The sequence below is a fragment of the Solea senegalensis genome, linkage group LG3 (genome assembly GCF_019176455.1).
Source record: "Solea senegalensis isolate Sse05_10M linkage group LG3, IFAPA_SoseM_1, whole genome shotgun sequence".
Taxonomy (NCBI): Eukaryota; Metazoa; Chordata; class Actinopteri; order Pleuronectiformes; family Soleidae; genus Solea; species Solea senegalensis.
The window spans coordinates 30,709,733-30,730,185 of NC_058023.1; the positions used below are offsets into that span (position 1 = coordinate 30,709,733).

A 20,453-nucleotide genomic window follows, 5' to 3' on the forward strand; every position below is an offset into this window, starting at 1 on the left:
TTCTGGCCAAAAGTACAGTATGTGATGGTCACAGTACAGATACTTAATTATTCAGACCTTCTGTCGTGGCCACTAACTGATGCAGAATTATGGAATTTGACTTAAATCCTATCATAGCCTTGTCACCTTTTTTTTAAGCTACTTATCTTTGAAAATCTTGCTCTTAGAATACCCTTAAATACATATCTTTAAGTTGCATACTACCTACTTTTTTTTAGTACCTGGCACTATGTGTACCACTGTACGACTGTACAGAGTGGCGTCACAGGAAGAGATGTCCGGCACAAGAATCAAGCCAAACAATGGCGAACTGCAGCTCAGTTAAAAAGACTTAACATGGGAAAATCTCAATATTTAACAGAGGAGTCTGGTGTATTTCAGTCTGAACAAATAGTTCTAATGAACTGATTCAGTTGCACTGAAAACAACTGCTTTACAAGTCACTAGTCACTGTGGGTGTGAACAAAGTCACGGCAGTTTCATGCAGCCGTACCCACGAGTAGGTACTTTTTTTTTTGTAGTGGAAAGCCAACCTAAGGTTTAGCTTGGCTTAGGATGCAGCGTACACATATTGTTCCATAGATTCTTGTCATGGAGACTAAAGAGAGACACTGCAGCTTTTATTAGAATGAGCTTGCACCGGTGACATTCCCGTGACCTTGCCGCTTCGCTCATAGACATTCCGGTCATGATGCGCGAGCCGCACCAGTCATGTGAAGATCCATTATGGCTAAAAGCAGTGATGACATTTTCCTCCACGAGATAACTGACATTTATGTGGTTTTGGAGTCATCAAGCAGATGCTGTGAAAACATTTCATCCCTCTCTGCTTCCCCCTTCAAGGCTCTTCTCTAATCATCCCTGTGTAATCAGAGAGAGAGAGAAAGGAAGCAGTGGCACACGAGCCGTGTGTGCACTTAAAATCAGAAATGCAAGTTACAGTCATTTGCACACACTTTGACATTTTTAGGGCCCCTGCTCGGAGCCACACTTAACTCCATTTAATATGGGTCGGCAGTGAAATACCCCACCTTTTCTTCCCTCCCTCCTCCCTGCGCCGTGTGCTTGTCTCTGCTGTGTAGTGCAATGCTAAATATTTGTTTCTTCAGGGCGCCATTTAAATGTTGTCTCCAGTGGTTGAGACCTTCAAACTTTTTCCTCATTTAATGAAATGCGGTTTTTATTAGTTCTGAGCTATTAAAATTAGGCAGTGTCAACTGAAAGGGCTTTGACATGGGCTAGTTGCTTCTGACACCTTTAACCTTCCCAAATAGCTGTTATTATAATGAGTGTTATTGCTGCTGCTGCTGCTGCTGCTGCTGCTGCTGTTGTGCAGGTCCTGCTCGCCTTGCCTCGGTTGAGGCCGCTCATGTCACTTTACCTGCAGACAGAATGAGAAGCAGCTCGTAGCCGGTGCGGATGCTAATGCCCAATCAGCATTTGCATATTCTTCCCCTTCGTTTGCTTCATGATGAGTTTCATTGCTCTGCTTCCTCTCACTGCCCCATTGTTTTTTCTCATTCATTGTCTCCGTACCTGCACAGTGTAATCCACACCTTTCTCCTTTGCTTTTAATTCAACTTCTCCTACTTTCCACATTCCACTTTGTTTTGGGCCTCCCTTATTCCCAATCTAAGATCCTGAATTAGACATTCACTTTATTACCCTTAGCTCTCATGCTCTCTAATGTGTTCTCAGTGTGAGGAGAATGCAAAGTGAATTGTTTCATTGATACAATCTTTCTTTCGTCCCTGCCTTCTGGTCTTTTTATTGGGTCCTTCTTTTGAAGTGTGCCTTCTAACCGGAGCACCCAAAAGCGGTTTTGGTCCCCGTTGTTTGTCTGAATGACACTTTTTTTCCGCCCACTTATTTGTCTCACAGTGGAATCCTGATGGAGTAGACACTGAAAGCAGTTACTAGGTATCAAAGCACTAAATTCTTGTTTGCAGGCCCCGGTTATGTGTCTCACACACAGGGATGAGATGAACCATGTCTCTCCTGAAACTGAGGAGGGCTCTACCTGTCAGTTCAAGTTTTATTTTTGAGAATTATATTTTAGTGTCTTCTGCGGCCTCTTGCTGTCGCGAAATAAAAACCTCGGGATCGTCACGCTGCCCCCGACAGAATAAAATATGTTGTTGTGAAGCTATACAACACCGGTGTGCTGCAAGCTTCCCATCGTCGCTTTGTGGTGTCACATGGTTTTAGGCTTAAAAAGAAAAAATGCTAGGCCTTAATAGAAAATTGATGGAACCCGTTTTCATGGGTTGCCAACCTTGGAGCATGATGACTTGTGGAAGGAGGAACAGATGGATGAATGCTATGCAGCAGAGATGGATGTAGGATTGATAGGGACCGAATTGCTTTGATTGACAGACTGGATTCTTGTTTGTGAGTTACTCTGTCATGGTTGATCATCACAGTATTTTGACGGACAGTTGGCATTAATCATGTCATCGGCTTTGCCACCCAGAGATTAAAAAATGGCTTGCAATTTGACTATTTTCATACTTTTTATGTATCGCCATTGTTTATTTTTGCTTGCACGCTTTAGGGTTTGGCCCCTGTAATTGGGTTTTTTCTTTACAGGCACAAACGGTTTGGATGAATGAATTGCACTGAACACTGAGAGCACTTTTATTGCTATTTATAACAGATTCCTGACAGGGTCATATTGGTAATGTCTTCTTGAAAACCAACCTTGAAAATAAGCGATTATTAAAGTTCATACAAATTGCATTTTCAGTGGTAGTTTGGAGGATATAAACTCGCATGTGAATGTAAAGTTTTTGAAAACGTTTTTTTTTTTGCAAAATCCAAAGATTCACAAAGAATACTTCAGCAATCTCTGTAATTTAGGTCAGTCCACTGTTGCTTTACTTACTGTCCTGACTGACTCGCCTACTCTCCAGTTCTCTACATCTAGAGAATTGGATCGCTCTGTTAGTATTGGGACTGTGTTTTTTACTCTCTCATGCCTTAGGGAGAGACGGTTACATAAACAGGCTCTCGTCCTTCCTCAATTTCCTAACACTTTTCTCTTTAGCCCCCTTATATTTTACTAGAATATAGTTTTTGCCTAACATACGGTAGTCCCATCTACTGATATGCTATTTCGCTGAGTTGTTTCTCAAACTGAGATGTTGAGAACATCACACCTTTAACTGATTTTATAAACCGCCTGTGTAATATGGAAATATGGGTTATAATATTGTCAAATTTCCTCTCCTCACAACTCCCCTTCGTAATTTCCTCCTTTCCCTCCTTGTTCTCCCTCCTGTTTTTTTGCTTTCCATCGCTGTTCCTCACCATGGCCAGATCCATATTAACCTCTCTGTCACTCGCTGTTATCCTGCATCTCTTTCCATTTCCTTAATCCCCAACATCTTTTCCTTCCCTGCCTCCTTGGCTCCTTCCTCCTCATACCCATATTGGTTTCCCCCTGCTTTTAAAACGACGATGAAAGCAGCAGGAGGAGTGAAAAGACGATGGAGTGAAAGGTATGATCGGTTGTCCTTAGTGGAGGGAAAAAATAGAGCAATAGCACCATCCTGGGAAACCAGTTGTCATGGCAACACTATGGCAATCAGGGACAAAATGGCCTGGTAATTAAAAAGTTGATTAATTGGCTTTTTATTGCATACTTATGCATTGTAGCATCGAGGTAGTCCTATATCTTAATCACTCTACTTCACACCCACTCCTTTGTCTCTCTATTCTTTACATTTTCCAGTGATCAGACGGAGAGCGTGCTCTTAAAGACCGCGCTCTACTCGAGTTGATAAACCTACCTTCTTGAGGACGGATGAAAGGAACAGCAGAAGGGACGGGGGTGGGCTAAAATGCTCCGCATTCGCTGTTAATTTTATCCCTCTTTCGTTGTGCGTGGTGTTGAGCTGTGGGCGTATTTGGTTTGTGGGCGTGTGTAGAGAGAGAGAGAGAGAGAGAACTTCGCCAATTTGTCATCAAGGTCATGAGAACAGCTGGAATCAACATGGAACAAATGTGAGGGAGCGTGTGAGCTCATCCGTTAGATTATACTTATAATTACTAGATCAGTTTAGGACAAGCGAATGAATGGTAAGTCAAAGCTCTCATGTGGCCAGTGCCCTCCTTCTTTTTGTGTAACCACATCTCATTTTTCTTTTATCAAGGTTATCATAATAAACAATCAGACAAAGTGTTTGTTTTGGCCGCGGCTTAGTTATTTTCCCGTCTCTCCCTCCTTTTCTCCACGTGTCCGTAAGACGCCATTTTAAGACGGAGCGTCTGCATCATGTGCCCTTGCACTTGCAGCTAGTCGGCTTTAATTACACGCTTATTCCCCAGCACTGCTCTCGTTTGGCTGTGATGACATCTCGCCTGGGTTGACTACAGACGGACACACTCGTTGCTGGACAACAAACACACACACAAACCTGACATGAGGCACGCGTGTGCAAACATATACACATCTACGTCGTTCCTGGCAGCAGAGGCGTCTGCCTCCAGGGACAAGGTGTGTGTGTGTGTGTGTGTGTGAACTGTCCATTGTCTGGTTCTCTATACCAGCCGAGTCGGATGGAACCCATGAGGATCGCGGAACAGGTGTAGGTTTGTGTGAGCGTGCGTCACCCCAGTTGCATGTGCACCCACGTGTCTTGTTGCCATGGTAACGCCATGCCCCTCACATGAACATATTACACCAACGATCTCGGTCTGGCGCCTGTTGCCGACAGACCTTCTCCCACCTTCTACCCAAACACACACACGTCTAAGTGGGTGAATTTGTGTCACTTTAGTCGCCACCATGATAGCCTGAGGTCCTTTTTTAAGCCCCGGACTGTGTGCATACAGCATCATAAGGAAGGAGGGGGGTCACGTTCGCCATGTAAGCCGGGGTTGAGCCGCCTCGCCCACTTGCTCGGCGCCTTCTTTGATGACGGAACATCTGTCGGCCGTGATATGAAGCTAGCGTGTAACTCTGCTTTTCTCCGTCCCCCCTTCACTCTTTTTCTCCCCCGTTTCTGTTGTGAATTCTCCAGCTGCTCGGCTTCCTCCTCGTCCTCTAAAAAAAACCCCTGTCCCCCACCACCTGTGCAGTTTTAATGCATAATTTATCTGCTAAGTAACCACATCCAAGAGACTCATTCCCCCCATCCTTCTTCTGCATTCCCTCTCTCCCCCGAGTGTGGTTTGGCCTCAAACGTAGATGCGTTTTATTTATTTTTTTTTAAATATTCTTATCTGAGCAGATTAGGATTGATTTGTGTTCCGGAGCCGGACAGTGCGGTCAAGTGTTGAAATCAAGTGTGCAAACTGTTGCGTAAGAGTTGGAACTCATCGAGATTGGCGTTTTTGACCAATGCAATGTTGAGGTTTTACACATGTCACCTTTTTGACGACGCCAGTTGTCTATCACTGGCGTCCACTCGTATCTGAAGTGATTCATTGTCCCATCTTCCTATAAATTGGAACATCACTCACTCTCACTCATCTTCTACTGTTTTATCCTCCACACGAGGGTCATGGGGTGCACTGGTGCCAATCCCAGCTGACACCCTGACATAAATTGGGACTTAATTTATAATATTGACATCGTGTTCTGTGAAAGAAGAGACCTGAAATCTAGAAATCTAAATTCGGGCCCTCAAAAAAATGTACTGACATTCTAAATCAAGTGATTTACCATAGACTTCCATTCAAAGGAACTTCTTATATCTTATATACACAGTCCTTCGTCTCAGTTTGAACGTACAGTGCCTGCATCTCATCAAGTTTGTAAAGTATTTACCTTGCAGCTATTGTGTTTTCGGGCTTCTTACGATGTGTTAGAATACTGAAATATTAGCTTTGCTTTTGGTCTAAAACTTAGTCCCGAGTTTTGCTGCAGCTGCTTCTTTTACTGGCAGCGGATCAAGAAACCTAAAACCCTCTGCTCTGACCTCTCTGTTGGCAAGCAGTCCAGCGGTGATTGATTTAAAAAAAAAAAAATATATATATATAGATATTGATCACAGCTTGAAGCTTAGATACTGGCACTGACTCAACTCCTCGGGATTCTTGCCCGTGCTCAAATTGTTTTGTAAATAATGTAAATAACTCTTGATACTGTAATGTGCAGGGAAACCTCAGCAGATCACGGAACCCATGGGACTCGACATTGCTGTTTGTAATAAACAGTGATATACCACTGTTGTAGGTTTCCGCTTTGACAGCTTGTCGCGCGGGTGTGTGTGCAGCCGACGTGTTTTGTTACCACGTCCACATGTTTGGCCTTGCAGACGTCATATTAGAGCCGCGTTGTATTAGTCCGCCGCGGCAGGAACAATGCCGCTATTGCACTGTCGCTTCCCAAGGCCACAACTGTGCTTGGGTGATTTCTTTTTTCCTACTGTGCATGGTCGTTTTTATTTATTTATTTTTTTACGATGCAAGACGGTCATGCGTTATATCTGAATATGAGGACTGCATGGAAGCAGTGATGAGGAGCGTGTCCTGCCCGAGTCCGGTAAATCATTGTCTTCTGTTTTCCCCGCCCCTCTTCGTTGTCCCATCACTACAGACGAGGTTAACATACCATCAACAAACCCCCTCTTAACCTTGCAGACTTTTAGTGGCATAGGCAGTTGTATCAGTGAGGGTGTCGTCACCTTCTGAACATTGTGATCGTTATTGTTAATAAATCAGTCAATGGGCCCTGATGAGCACGTCTGTCAACGTGTGCTGCGTCTAACGTCAATCGACTTCTTACACTGGCACAGTCATAGTGGCTTAAAAGCAACAATTCTATTTAGAGCTGAAACAATTACTCGATTATTAATCGATTCCTAGATTAATCGATTAATGGGTTTGTAGATTGAAACAAGATTTCTGATTGTTTCAGCCTCTTAAATGCGAACATTTTCTTCATTGCTTTGCTCCAGATGGCAAAGAAATCTTAACGTTTTCTGACATTTCCTGGACCAAACGATGACTCGATTAATGGTGAAAATAATTATCATAGTTATGTCATTGTTATCACTCACCAAGTGATATAGTACACTTGTACTTGTGTTTTACTCCCTTTTATAATAAAAACTCCTCTCGTACTTTGAGTGTAAAGACCCTAAGATCGTGGTTTAATTGTCTTCAATTGCACCACAGTCTTATGACCTTGATAGGTGAACACAATTATTCTTTATTTGATTTCATTTCAAAAACGGGAATAAATGACCTTTTATGTGTTCTCCACCTATTTAAATGAGGCGTTTGTTTGAACAAAAAATGTGAAGGCGTCACCTTTTGGAACTGAACGTCAGGTTTCTCCTCGGTGATGTGACAGAATGCCTCTCGATGAAGCAGCCGTCCGTCGTGTTGATCGATCGCCATCTCTAATGACTTAGAGTCGATATAGACCACATCATTTAACAACAGGAAATCCCAGGTCATCCACCTTTAATGCCTCACCTGCCTTTTTTCCTGTTAATGTGATGCCAATGCAGGTTTTCTATGTGTTATTTGAATTTCAGGGCTACATTTTGTACGATATGTCAATGCTTTGCAGTAGAGCTGCAACTAACGATTATTTTCATAATCGATTAATCTGTCAATTAATTATTTGGTCCATAAAATATCAGAAAACCATACAAAGTGTTGATTGGTGTTTGTCAATGTCTTGTTTTGTTCACTTTTAATGATTTCTTAAATGAAGAAATGAAAAAAATACTCACATTTAAGAAGCGTAAACAATCGGAAATCTTGTTTTTAATCATGAAAAAAGCTTCAAACCGATGAATCAATTGTCAAAATAAATCATCATTTTGAGATTTCAGGAAGTTGATTTTTAAATCTTTGGTACCATCTCTTGAGTTGTCGTGTTTCTTGAGCAAAACTCACTCACCTACCACTGAAACAGAATTAAATCACTAGTAAATGGGTTCACGTTATATTCACATGTGTAGATTTGAGCCTCTGTTTGCACAGAGAGACTGAAAGAGAAAAATGTGCCCCAATTGAATTAATGAACCATTCTCTCTAAAGGGGATTCATCAGGGATATAATAGGGGCTAAATTGATTTACAAAGTGCACTCTTATGAATAACATGCTCCTATTGATTTAAATCATTCTCCCAATGTGATTGGGTAATGAATGAACAATGAAAGCGTGCAAGTTCCTATGTAAGAAGAGCAGACACTACAATCTACAGTATTTTTCACCTAATTTACAACAGATTTGTTGTTTCTGCGTTACACAAGTAACCGCGGTGCGTTTGAATCAGAGATCAGCAGGTGCTCTACGTGTGCGCGAGCACAAAGTGTGTAGACGGGTTAATGAGGAATTGTGAAGATTTCAAGTGCGGATTATGGTGTTCTTTTCAAGGCGCTCTCTATTCTGAGTGCACCTTGGTAATCAAAGACGGGGCCTGTGTAATGTTCTCGGTGTGAATGTAAAAATAAAGTGGAGAAAACTCCACTTTATTTAGTTGAGAAACAGTTTTGAACATGTTTCTCAACAGTTTAATGAATAAACCAAAACCCTTCATATTTGTTTGAAGTACTGCGTTTTTTTGGGCCTTCTCTTTGAAACTGTTGGCATTTGCCGTAATGTGTACATTCACTTGCAATTTGTCTCTCCCTCCACTCACACACACATACACTGCCTCCTTTAATCGGTGTTCAAACATCAGACCAGCCCTCAGCCTCTCTCTCTCTGGCTCCTCATGCGGGTTCCATCATCTGTCGGTTTTCATCCACCTGTGCCTGCGCACACGCACATCTACGAACACGGCACCGCCGCTCGGTCTTCGGAGGCTGCTGCCGCGCTCTTCATCAAGTTAGAAATATTCAGACAAATCAGCTCTAAGCTAATAAGCGGACCACTTAAACTCTCCAAAAAAGGCAGCGATGCACTTACCGACTGTAAAAGAGCTCCTCTTCCATCAGCGACGTATCTGGTGTGGGGGAAAGTGAGACTTTTTTTTTTCACTTCCTGGCACAGACACCAGAGAATTACTGCATCAACGTGCATGTAATGAGGTATTTCTTTCACAGCGCTTTTAGGTTTATTAAAACATTCAAGCAACCATTTTTCTGACAAAGATTCCCGTAATTTTTGATGAAAGGAGAGTGGTTATTTGATTCTTAAATGATGCCATTTTTTTTTTTTTTAAATATTAAATTACGTTCATTTTGTTTTATGTAAAAGACAATGATTGACTACAACTGTTTGGATCATTGATGATGAGCCAAATAAATCAGCGGCTAGGATAATAAAACTTTCCTGTTTCCTTCCACACATGCTTGAAAACTTCTTTCAGCCAGTGGGTTTTGTATGTTTTGACGGTTACTTTTTTCCAGCAGTAGAAAAACAAAAACACGGCCATCATGTAACCCCAACTGGACTCACTTGTCACACACTTGGCTATAAGTGTGTTTTGTCATTCAGGAATTGTGAAGGTCAGCTCAACCTGCCACCTTTCTCCGCTCGGCCCCCGTTATTAGGAAGAGTTGTCCTTTCGAACACAAGCTTTAATGGCCTGCCTGTTTCTTGCTTTTTCACTTTCTCACTTTCTCTCTTTCTCGCGTTCTTCCTCTTCTTCTTCTCTCTCTCTCTGCCTCTGTCATTCTCTCTCTGGCAGCTTAGTGGCTTGAGTCTCTGCTTGCAGTTGCAGGGCGGCAGAAGCAGAAGTCATATACCTGCACTGAAGTGGAACAAACAAGATGGTTGGCTGCTCACGGAAGGTCATCAGCCCTGGGCACTGTGTGTGTGTGTGTGTGTGTGTGTGCGTGTGCGTGTTCATTTATTTGTGGCTTATACAAGATAAAACTCTACTGTTTCTAATAGTGTACTCTGAGATGAGGCAAAAACCTGCTCTTCATGGCGGTGAAATGCCACCGTCACTGTAGTCTCAAGACACGGTTTACAGCGGTGTGAAATGCACACTGTGAGCTACAGCTCTCACAATGAAATGAGCTACTGAAGTCTGGCCATTTTACCTGAAATTGTCCTGGTGCATTATGTGTGAAGACACTGGTGTCTGTAAAAGTCTCTGGAGACATTTTCTGTAGCTTCTCCTGCACGGGAGACGGGAACCCACACCCTAACTCTAACCCGGACGTTCTCCTGCTGTTGTGAACACATCGTAGGTCAATAAGCTAACAAAACTACAACCATTACAGCCTGTTTTTCCATCTTACCGACTGGAACTAGAATCCCGGCATGTGGAATAAAAGCAGCGTCTGTACATGAAGTAAGAAAGGCGAGTCTGGGGTGTTTGGTCACATGCACAGGAAGGGGCAGTGATTAAACTGGACAAAAGATGCTGAAGATGGAGCTGCGGGCAGGAGGAAAAGGTTGAAGATTCATGAATGTTATGAAGGAGGACATGAGGACAGTTGCTGTAACAGAAGAGGACACAAGGGATAGGACAAGATGGAGGCAGAGGATAGGACAGATAAACTTTTATTGTATATATTAATACACACATAAAGGTACGTTTCCTTCACATTACCCACGTCTTATTTTTTTATATTTCTAAGCATTTTCTTAAATTTTTACACGCTGGCACAAATCAGAATGTGTGTGATCCACACTCGGTACTCTGCCTAAACGAAATCCCGCGCAGACACAGATGGAGAACTGAAGCTTCTGCTGCTTGTAGTCTCCGAGCATGCTGCTCAAATTATACGCCCCCCGCGTCGGCATGATTTTAGCCCCCTTTTTATGCACATAGCTTCAAAGAGGGGAAAAGCAGCGGCAGTCATTTTCATTTGAAACCGGCCACAAAGTGTGGCAGTAACATTAGAGGTGTGGGAAAAAAACAAAACACAAACACAGTTTAACAACCAAAATTGAAAGAAAAGAAAAATGTCGGTTGCCATAAGACAACAAATGGACAGAAGTTCCCAGCTGTCCTTCTACAAAGACAGTAGATAGAGTAAATAAAGAGCTAAGAACCAACCACAGCCAACTTCGGCTTGCACAGTAGTTGATCACAGCACATGAGCGACCGTGCATCGTGGCATGACACAACAAGAAAATAAAGACACTCTCAAAACACCATGAAAGACCCCGTTAATCACCTCAATCTCTTGTTGTGGCGACATCCACGCTCAAAAAGTCAGGGGGTCAATGGGAAAACTTGTGACCGTGGTGTCCAATCTCGCCATAAAGCCACCCGTTTGTTACCACCTAACTGTGCCGCAGTGATGACTGCCGGGCTAATGAATGCTGACACTCTAATCTTTGTCAGCCCTAATTGGCGCTGCAGGTTTGATTAAAAGCCAAGCTATGTCGGGCTCGATTGCAATGTGGAGAGCATGTTTATTACCAGCCACTTTTTATACACCGGGCTGTGTGACTGTGCATAGAATGTGCGCATTTGGTTGTATATGCATATATATATATGTATACACACATATACACTAATGATGCTCACACCTATCTTAATGCCATACAAAGAGATCACGGTTGAGCTCCAGGTTTATGAAGCGTGGCTGTGTTTTCTGTCTTCATTAACCTTACTCGCCCTCAATCTCCAGAATTTCTACCTGCACTCTTTCCTTCAAGTCTGTTTCCTGTGTGTGTGTGTGTGTGTGTGTGCGCAGTATTTGTGGGATGAATAATTAAATGTAATTGTGTAGTGCGACCCTGCCTTTTGTTAGCAGGTAGAGGGGGGGATGCTACTACACTGTTCTTCTTTTGCTTATTTCATATAGGTATTAAAGGGAAACAATTTTTTCATCAACTTCTGTCTGTCTCTCTCACACACACACACACACACACACACACACACACACACACACACACACACTCACTAATAACCATGCTAAAAAGCCAGCCTGTTAAGAAAAAAGGCCTTGGGTATGATTATCCTAGCCTTAAAAGTAGCGTAGCACTGCAGACGACAACACGACGACATAAAAACGAGCTAATCTAATTAGCTTCATGATACCATGCAGTTAAATAATCTAATTGGCTAAAAACCTCTGCTCTATTAAAAACAAAAAAAACACATCTCTCTCTGCCTCTTTTCATCTCTTTATATACATATATATATATATATATATATATAACCTTTAAAAGTAAATACTTCCCAAATAGCCCAGAGAAGTGAATGGTAACAAGCTGTGCCGCTGCTTTGCTGCTGTGGCACAAAAAATTGGAGTGGCATGAAACTTATTTACACTTTTTGACTTTTGAGTTCTCCGCCCATCTTTACTCCCCCGTATCCTCCCATGTATATCTCTCCTTTACTCCCCTTCTCCAGTGATTTCACGTGCATCGAGCTGATTATCTCACCCTCACAGTGACCGTCTTTTGTGTTCACGCACACATTTAATTCCGTTACTTTACTCAAAGCCACAAACACACACACACACACACACACACACACACACACACACACACACACACACACACACACTTAACATCAATGCAGTTCGACACGTGGCCCAAGGCAAAGCACTTCCACCTAATGAGCCCTCGCTTTCTCCCGGGGAGTCAAGAGAACTAACCTTGATGCAGCATTGAAAGGATTGTAACCTGCTTACATGCACACAGACACACACACACAGGAGCTGCAGCGCTCACTGGCTAAATTCTGTCCCGTGCTTGTGGCCTTTTCAGACCACGACGAGGTTAATCTGTAATCATGAACCCTGACCCGGGACTGAACCTTAACACGAGTCAATTTGTCCCACAAAAAGGCAATAAAACCACAGTTAGACATGAGATGAAATAGTCTAATGTCCTGACATGTCCACAGTGAAGTCCCAGGGATCCTGTCACTGTAGTAGAACATGAGACAGGAAAATAGTCACACAATCACTTCAATTTAGTCCCGACAACATTGATAGAAATAATCACTGTGCTGCTGTCGTCATTTGTTTGACTTTCACTCTTAAAAATTCACGTCTCCCGTATTCACGACCTCACCCATAAGAATGTGATCTCCCGTTTTGAAGACTTTTTAGCTGGTGCCACGCTGAGGTTATGCAACTGAGAAATTAGGTGGGTGTAGGAGGTGTCACCTGCATTCAGGCTGATGTCCACTCATACTCTGCTGTCTGTTTTTCTTCACAAAATTGACATAATGAACTATTGAAGAACTGTAACTCTAAGTGAGAAGTAGAGAAATTTTCCATTCACAGACTTTTTTTAGTGGTCCCTTGGGAGCGATTAGGTATATTCTTACTTCCTGAAGACTGTTCACCTTTTATATACAATAGCTATAGTTATTTTCATGAAATACTGGTGATAAACCGCTAAAAATATTGCAATCTCGATTCACAGCGACACATGATCTCATTTCTAAATGACAGCGATTCTTCTGCATTTAATTTCAAGAGCTGCGGTGCAAGTAAACAATCCTATTTGTGCTGAGTGAGTGCAGCACAGAACATAATGAGAAGGTGTCTGCTAAGCAGAAATAAATGCAAAATGGATGGTGATGAAAACCCAGGTGGTAGTGACGAGAATCACACAACCGCCCGACCTGGAAAAAGTTTTGCATTCGACTCGCGATCGCAGGCAGTGCTGTCAGGGATTCTTGTGCCTCTTCCTGTGACGGCACTCGCATTTTCCCAATAATAACAATAAGCCCTATGCCGTGCCATGTTCAGGGCCTAAAGAAAACACACTGTTTGGCACTTTACTTAAATGTCTAATGGAATGTTTCTAATCCTTTGTTCATGAGTGCAATAAACATTTCGATTTGTGAAAAAATCGTGCCACAGAAATCGTTTGTATTTATTAACTAATGTTTTTAATCATGTGTCTGTGTGTGCGTTGTAGGTCTGGGCCAACTATGAGGAGAAACCCGTCGAGGAGGTTGTCCACGTCACGGAAGAGAAGGAACGCGTGGCCAACTACAGGCCGGTATTTGTCACCGAAATCACAGACACCCTGCACATCTACGCCCAGGACGTCGAGACAGGTACGCCGCAATGAGAATATATGAATGACGTGATTTCAAATATGTTAGCTGATCATTTCCCGGCGCTGCAGACATAAAATATGGTGGCAGAACAAATGTGATTGAGTGAAAACTGGATTTCTAGTAAACATGTGGCATTACTTCATGCTCCACTGACTGTTTCGTCATTTCGTGCAATCTGGCACTGAGCACAGCCACAAACAGTCTCCACTGGGACACGCAAGCAAAGGGCTCTCTCTTCACTTTTTAATCTCCTTTAGCACCAGAACTGACTTTATGAATGACAATGACCACTAAGATATTCACCTCGTCCTTTGCTGCAGCCTCTCTGTCACCAGCGGAGACTAAAAGAAAGGATGTTCCCCCCCGTTTTTATTGCTGTTGAATGACAGGAATAAATCACGCCGTCTCCTCTTGTCACTGTGGACATGGGGAGGACGGGAGGGAAAAGTTTGGAGATGGGAAAACTAACAATCCCTGGTATTCCCGCGTGGCTGCTCGCTCTCTCACATGCTCAGTTTGTGTCAGTATGGAGCGAGTGTGTCTGTGTGTGTGTGTGTGTGTACATTAATGACTGCTCACATAATGCCTCCCCGGTGCTGTTTTGTGATGGGTAACAGTCCATTTTTCATGTAGTATGCTTAACGGCCCATCATCTGCAATACCAAAATTAAGCCATTTGTTATGTTTCTGTGTTTACAGAAAGTAGAATTTAAAAGTTGGGGGTGAAACTTGTACGTTTCGACTTGTTTTTCACCACTTAAAGGGCCAATGTGTCATATTTTGGAAGGTTTATTAGCAGGATATTAAATATACGACTCATCATTATGTTTGTATGAGTGTATGACAGCTTTATAGTAAAACTCGTTGGGTTTTTTGTACAGGCATTGCTTCAGAATCCTGTGCCACAAATCACCTTTAGAGTGATTTTCAAGAAAGGAACAACTATGGCCATTTTTTGCAGTGGGCTATGTGAAAAGTTCCCTAGCGTGCATTCTCAAGCCATTATATGTCACAAATTCTTATTTTAATCTTTGTTTTTGTAACTATAAGTGTGCTAATTTTGGAAGATTACTCTTGGGTACTTGTACCAAATTGGAGCACCTGGTTTATCAGTATCAATATCAGTTAATTATAATGTGAGTGGTGCTAATTTATATCCGCCACTCGTTCTTTTCTCAGCTCCGTAGCCCAAACGATTGCATTTAAGATCACCTTACAGAAGTCTGACGCACATTTAGAAAAACTCTGCTCTGCTTCACAAACCAGTAGGAACAGATCTTAAGCCTAAAGACCAATCATCACTGTCTGCCGGTGTGTGGCAGTAGTCGGGGATACCGTGGTCTCCCACACCTGGTTTCCGTGGCGGCCATGAAATCGACCTTTTAATTTTCCCTCACTGCAGTCATTAATTAATTTTCTTAATTGCCAATTTGATCTTGGGCATCATTTGTACCATAATAATCCAATCAAATACTCGTGTGAGAAAAGCATTTGGCCCCAAATTGCTGTTTTTAAACACTCGTCGCTCTTTTTTTCCCCCCTTCCCCTCTCCTGAAACTTGCAGGTGTTGCTAAGTGTGCAGAAACAATCTGCAATTCATCTCGTCGCCATAAGCCATAGATTAAAATCTCCAGCCTCACTCCCCTGCAAGTCGGGAGAGACACTGAGGTTGTGTGCGATGTTTATCGCTGGTCAAAAGGCAGAAACACAAGCTATAGAGTTATTTGTTCCATTATTACTGTCAGCGGTGAGAATGTACGGCGAAATGTGAAGTGGAGCTTTGTCCCCATGGTGAAAATCTTGAAAGTCTGAAAACTGGAGCTGCGCTTGGAAGAGCAAATCAAATATGTTTTTATTGATGTTTTACACATTTCTCATGAATTCCTTTAATGCGCTATGTATAAATAAAGGGGGGCCTGGGGAACTTGCGAAATGCAAAGCAATTACAACTTTTTTCTAAGTAGCAACGCAAGAGTGTTGCTTTATGGGAAATGTACACAAGCTGCATTTTCCCTTAAACTGCTGTTCTCAGTTCATTTTGACAGGAGAGCTGTGAGTTATTTAATCTTTTCTCATATAAAGGCATGATTTTTAGATGATCCAGCAATGCTCAGGCCTTTTTTATTTATTTATTTTTCCTTTAATTGGCCCGTGTTCTTCCACCCAGAGGCTGATGTGCTGTAGTTTTTTATAGGGAGGTGCAACTTGACCAGTTCTCACCCGCCTACCTTGCTGTCCTCATCTCCTTCTTTCAGCCCCCCCACCCCACTTTCGATTTTGCTGACGTTTCCTCAAAGTTGCATCAAGTCATACCAACACCTTGAAGATTACATCAAAGTGTAAGAGGTGCTACAACCATACAAGCGGAGTGCTTTTCACCCTTCTCACGCCTCCTCTCTCTTACCTTTTCCTCAGTTACTGAAGCAAAGTCATATATATATATTTAAATATATCAAATATAAACACCTGCACACAGGAAGTGGTTTGTTTTATGTCGAGAGAGACACAGGCGCTAGTAGAGAGAAGTGAGACGGGCTGCAGTATGACTAAAAACACAACAAAACAAGTTTCTCCTGCTCCAAAAACATGATTGTTTTTGTATTTTTTTTTTGCCTGCCCCTGCTCTGCCACTGTATTACACACAGTTGTTCCCTCAGTCAGGGCTGATAGTGTTGCTTGACAGAGCCCATTTTCAAATGAAGGACACAGCATAGAATGTTGAAACAATTGCTCGATTAGTCAGTTACTTTTTTTTGAAGGTTTGCATTTTTCTACGATTAAAACAAGATTTCTGACTGTTTCAGTGTGTTAAATGTGAATATTATCTGGTTTCTTTGCTCCATATCACAAAAATCATTCAAAAGTAAATTTTGGTTTGTGGACAAAAACGAGACGTTCGAGAACATCATCATTTCCAGGTATTACAAACACTGATCGACATTTTTTAATGTTTTCTGACATTTTATGGACCAAGCGATGACTCGGTTAATCGTGAAAATAATCAACAGATTATTAGTTAGTTGCAGCTCCAGTTCAATCTATTTGATTCAGAACCGAGTCTTCAGAGTCTCTTTGATATTAAACTGATATTAAAGTGTGTCACATTGCTTCAGCTCCCTGAGGTTGCCCCTCTCTATCATCAGCACCCTCCCCGGTTTGTTTTTTTTTTTTTTTATCAAATGTCGCCATAATTTGGATTTCTTCCATGGCACAGGGGTCGCTTTGCTGATGAATTTTTCCCCCCAGATAACATCGGAGACAATATTCAGCCAGTGTTTTTGGCAGCAACTGCCTGCACCCAATTTGCCAGATGGAGCAAAAATGCTTTTATCAAGCACTCTTTGACCATCCGCTTCCCCCCGGTGTGGCTCTCGCCTGCTGTGAAGTTCGGAAGCCTCTGCAAAAGTTGCCCGAACAAGACAAACGACGCCATCTCGCTCCAGTGTTGCTTTTTGACATCATAACGATGATGGGTGTGAGCCCATTTACTTAACTGCGGTGATCACCGGCTTCTATTGTGGGCGTGAAGCTAATCATGAAAGGTAGCCGCGATTATGGAAACAAAATGAAATACAGCTGGGACTGGCAAAGAAAGTCATTTTTCTGTCTGCCGTTAAACCCCCATTTGTTTCAACACTTTCTTCCGTAAGATACGATGAACTTTATTGATTCCACATTGGGAAAAATTAGAGTGTCAGAGTGGCGGAGGGAAGAGGAATATTCCGGGGTGCTGAATAATACAGTATGAGATTTGAATAATGAGATGGAGAAAAAGGTGAATAAAATTTAGATTAAGTGAGAATGGTGTATTAGAGGTGGGGGTCAGGTGTGTGCAGCATGTGTCGACATTTGCATTAGACAACATGGAAAAGGAGGAAGCGTCGTGCAAAATGACCTTCAATTCTTTCGAGTGCATAAAGTGTGCTGCAGTTCAGTGGTATATACAGTAAGTGGACGATATATTCCGTACAGTCAAAGAAAAAGAGGGCGAGGGAGAGTAAAAATCCTAAAGAAAAAAGTGTAGTGTTGCAGCCATTAATATTTAGATGCATTTTCCAAACCATCAACCCTGAGGGAGTTGTGGTGGTATGAAAGAGCAGGGTGTGTTTATTTATTTATCGTGGTCTGCCGAGGGCAGCTGTGATTGAAAACTCCACTTGATGAACGCACGTAGGCCCGCGTAATAAACTTTAACGCCGTTATCTTTTTCAGTCGTTCCCGACACATTACAGAGAAAATGCAGTTTGTAATATCTCTTATTCTCTGGAGGTCTGAAGTAACTCTGTACTTTACCCCTTTTAATTATTCACATTTAATTACCCTTAAGTGTTTTTTTTTTACATGGATATCTTTACCCGCGCTAGATAAGAGATTAATTTCACATTAGAAATGTTTTTTTTTCCGAGTCACTGAGAAGCTTGAGGGATTGCACTCTTTAATCCTTAGTTTATTTTAAGGGTCTTTATCTTTTGCTCTGTGTTTATCTCTCTCTCCCAAAAAATACATTGTCCTTCATACTGCCGATTTTTTTTTCCCCTCCCAATTTTACTTGTGCATGCATGTGTGTGTTGGTCTCTCCCTCCGCAGGCTATATGTAATTACTGTCAGAGGGGGCCCTGCATAGATCTGTGTGACCTTGGACACTGAAAGACAGAGGCCACTCCAGGCACCGAGGGGGCGGAAGTGACTCCTCGACATTGTTGTTGCTTTACCACTATGACGCTAGATATAATTAAAAGCCGGCTAAATATAGCCGTGCAGACTTTATGGGTGTACGGAACCTCGGTAATGGATGATCTTCTACTCAAATCAAAAAAAGAATAACAATAATAATAATAATCAAACACACGATGTGCTTCAGTTTCACAGTAAGTTCCACTTGGCCCATATGTTTGGCTTCATAATGACGGGTGATGCTCAAAATTGCTCAACTTAAAGCGTCTGTCAATATTTTAGAGCTGCAACTGACGATTATTTTCACAATGGATTAATCTGTCGAGTGTTTTCACCATTAATCGAGTCATCGTTTGGTCCATAAAACGTCAGAAAACGTTTAAAAAAAGGTTGTTCTCGAATGTCTTGTTTTGTCCACAAACCAAATTGTTGGATTTTTAATGATTTCTTTGTTATATGGAGCAAAGAAACAAAGAAAATGTTCACATTTAAGAACCAAAAACAATTAGGAATCTTGTTTTAATCATGAATCATGTCTATTATTCTCACAGCACAGATGGTATGCGACTAGAATTATTGTAGTTGAACTGTAAGAATGGGATTAGAACACATTATTTGACATATTGAGGTACAGGGACCCAAGTTCTCTCCAGTGCATGTACTGTCCTGGTTTATACAGGTTGAACCAGTGGGAATCTTTTTGCTCGTGCTTCCTGTTCATTTGGATCTCATTCGGTCGTCACCTCCATGGCACTGGTGTCGCTCGACCGATAAACACGCATTTTCTGCCCCCAGCCTGAGCCCCGGCTGCAGCGAGGTTGGCGATGCGCTCCCGTCCACTAGCGCTTGTTTTCTGGCACCCGTACAGATTCATAATGAGTGAAGTCGTTTCCCCCCCAACCAGGTGCCTCTCCGTCCGCATTATTCACACTTCTACCTTTTACATGCAGCAGCTGTTCATCACCTAATGATGCTGGACCCAGCTAGGCAGACCGCGAGGCAGGCAGGCAGGCAGGCAGGCAGGGAGCTGCTCGCTCTCTCTCTCTCTGGCTAGACTTCAAACCAGTCCCTTTTTGCCTTTTGAAACTGAATTCCATTACTGTGAAATGCTGCGTTTCACTTTGCTTGTTTAGGTACAGCGGCAATGCATATTGGTTTATTCATTTGTCTTGGTTTTCACTTTAATTCATGCTCTCCTAAATAAGCCAATATGGCTTCCCTACAGTCAACTCCCAATATCAAAGGACTCTGTTTTCAGGTTCAACTCAATGTCAAGTGGAGGCCGTTTTCCAGAGTAACTCTGGTGTTGATTTCAATAAAATGACATGAGAATTAGTGGATGCCCTGTGCACCCATGTGATGATTCCTTTGATATGATAGAACAGTTGCACGGTCGAAATGTTGCCGTAAGGCTGCCTGCAGTGTTTTCATTTTCTTTTTCTGATTTTTGGATGAGATATGTTGCTGTAGCCGTGTGGGCTTCAAGCCAAATCCAGTTAGTGGCTGACATAATGAACTCCTACACTCGTGCTTTATACTTTTTTTCTTTCTTAATAGCATTTTGGAAAGTATTTGTTTAGTTAATCTTGTGAATTCTTTGTTGAGCAGACTAACAAAAGCCATGAAGTAAAAGAACTTCTTGCTTACTTATTAAAAGTTAACTCAAAGACCAATGGTAAAAGAAGTTCATGGATTTTTTTTGGAGCAGTTGTATGACTTCACGTTTGAGGATAGATTCAATTGCTGTAGTATTCATTGCAGATGTACAAAGGAAGTGTGGTGTGCGTCAGACCAGCTGGGCAACAAAAAAGAAATTCTGCGTCCTGAGAAGTTTTCACACACAAGTATCTTTGTCTATCTGCCTTTTATGTCTCATTT

General features: G+C 42.2%; 1 protein-coding gene across 2 annotated transcripts in view; it reads left to right on the plus strand.

Moving 5' to 3' along the window:
* snd1 (staphylococcal nuclease and tudor domain containing 1) overlaps window positions 1–20,453 on the plus strand; it is a 166,751-nt gene that overhangs the window by 115,114 nt on the left and 31,184 nt on the right. For both annotated transcript variants that reach the window (XM_044022843.1, XM_044022842.1), the window contains exon 18: window positions 13,757–13,898. In XM_044022843.1, the coding sequence (XP_043878778.1) occupies window positions 13,757–13,898 (142 nt within the window). The remainder of the gene's footprint in view (window positions 1–13,756; window positions 13,899–20,453) is intronic.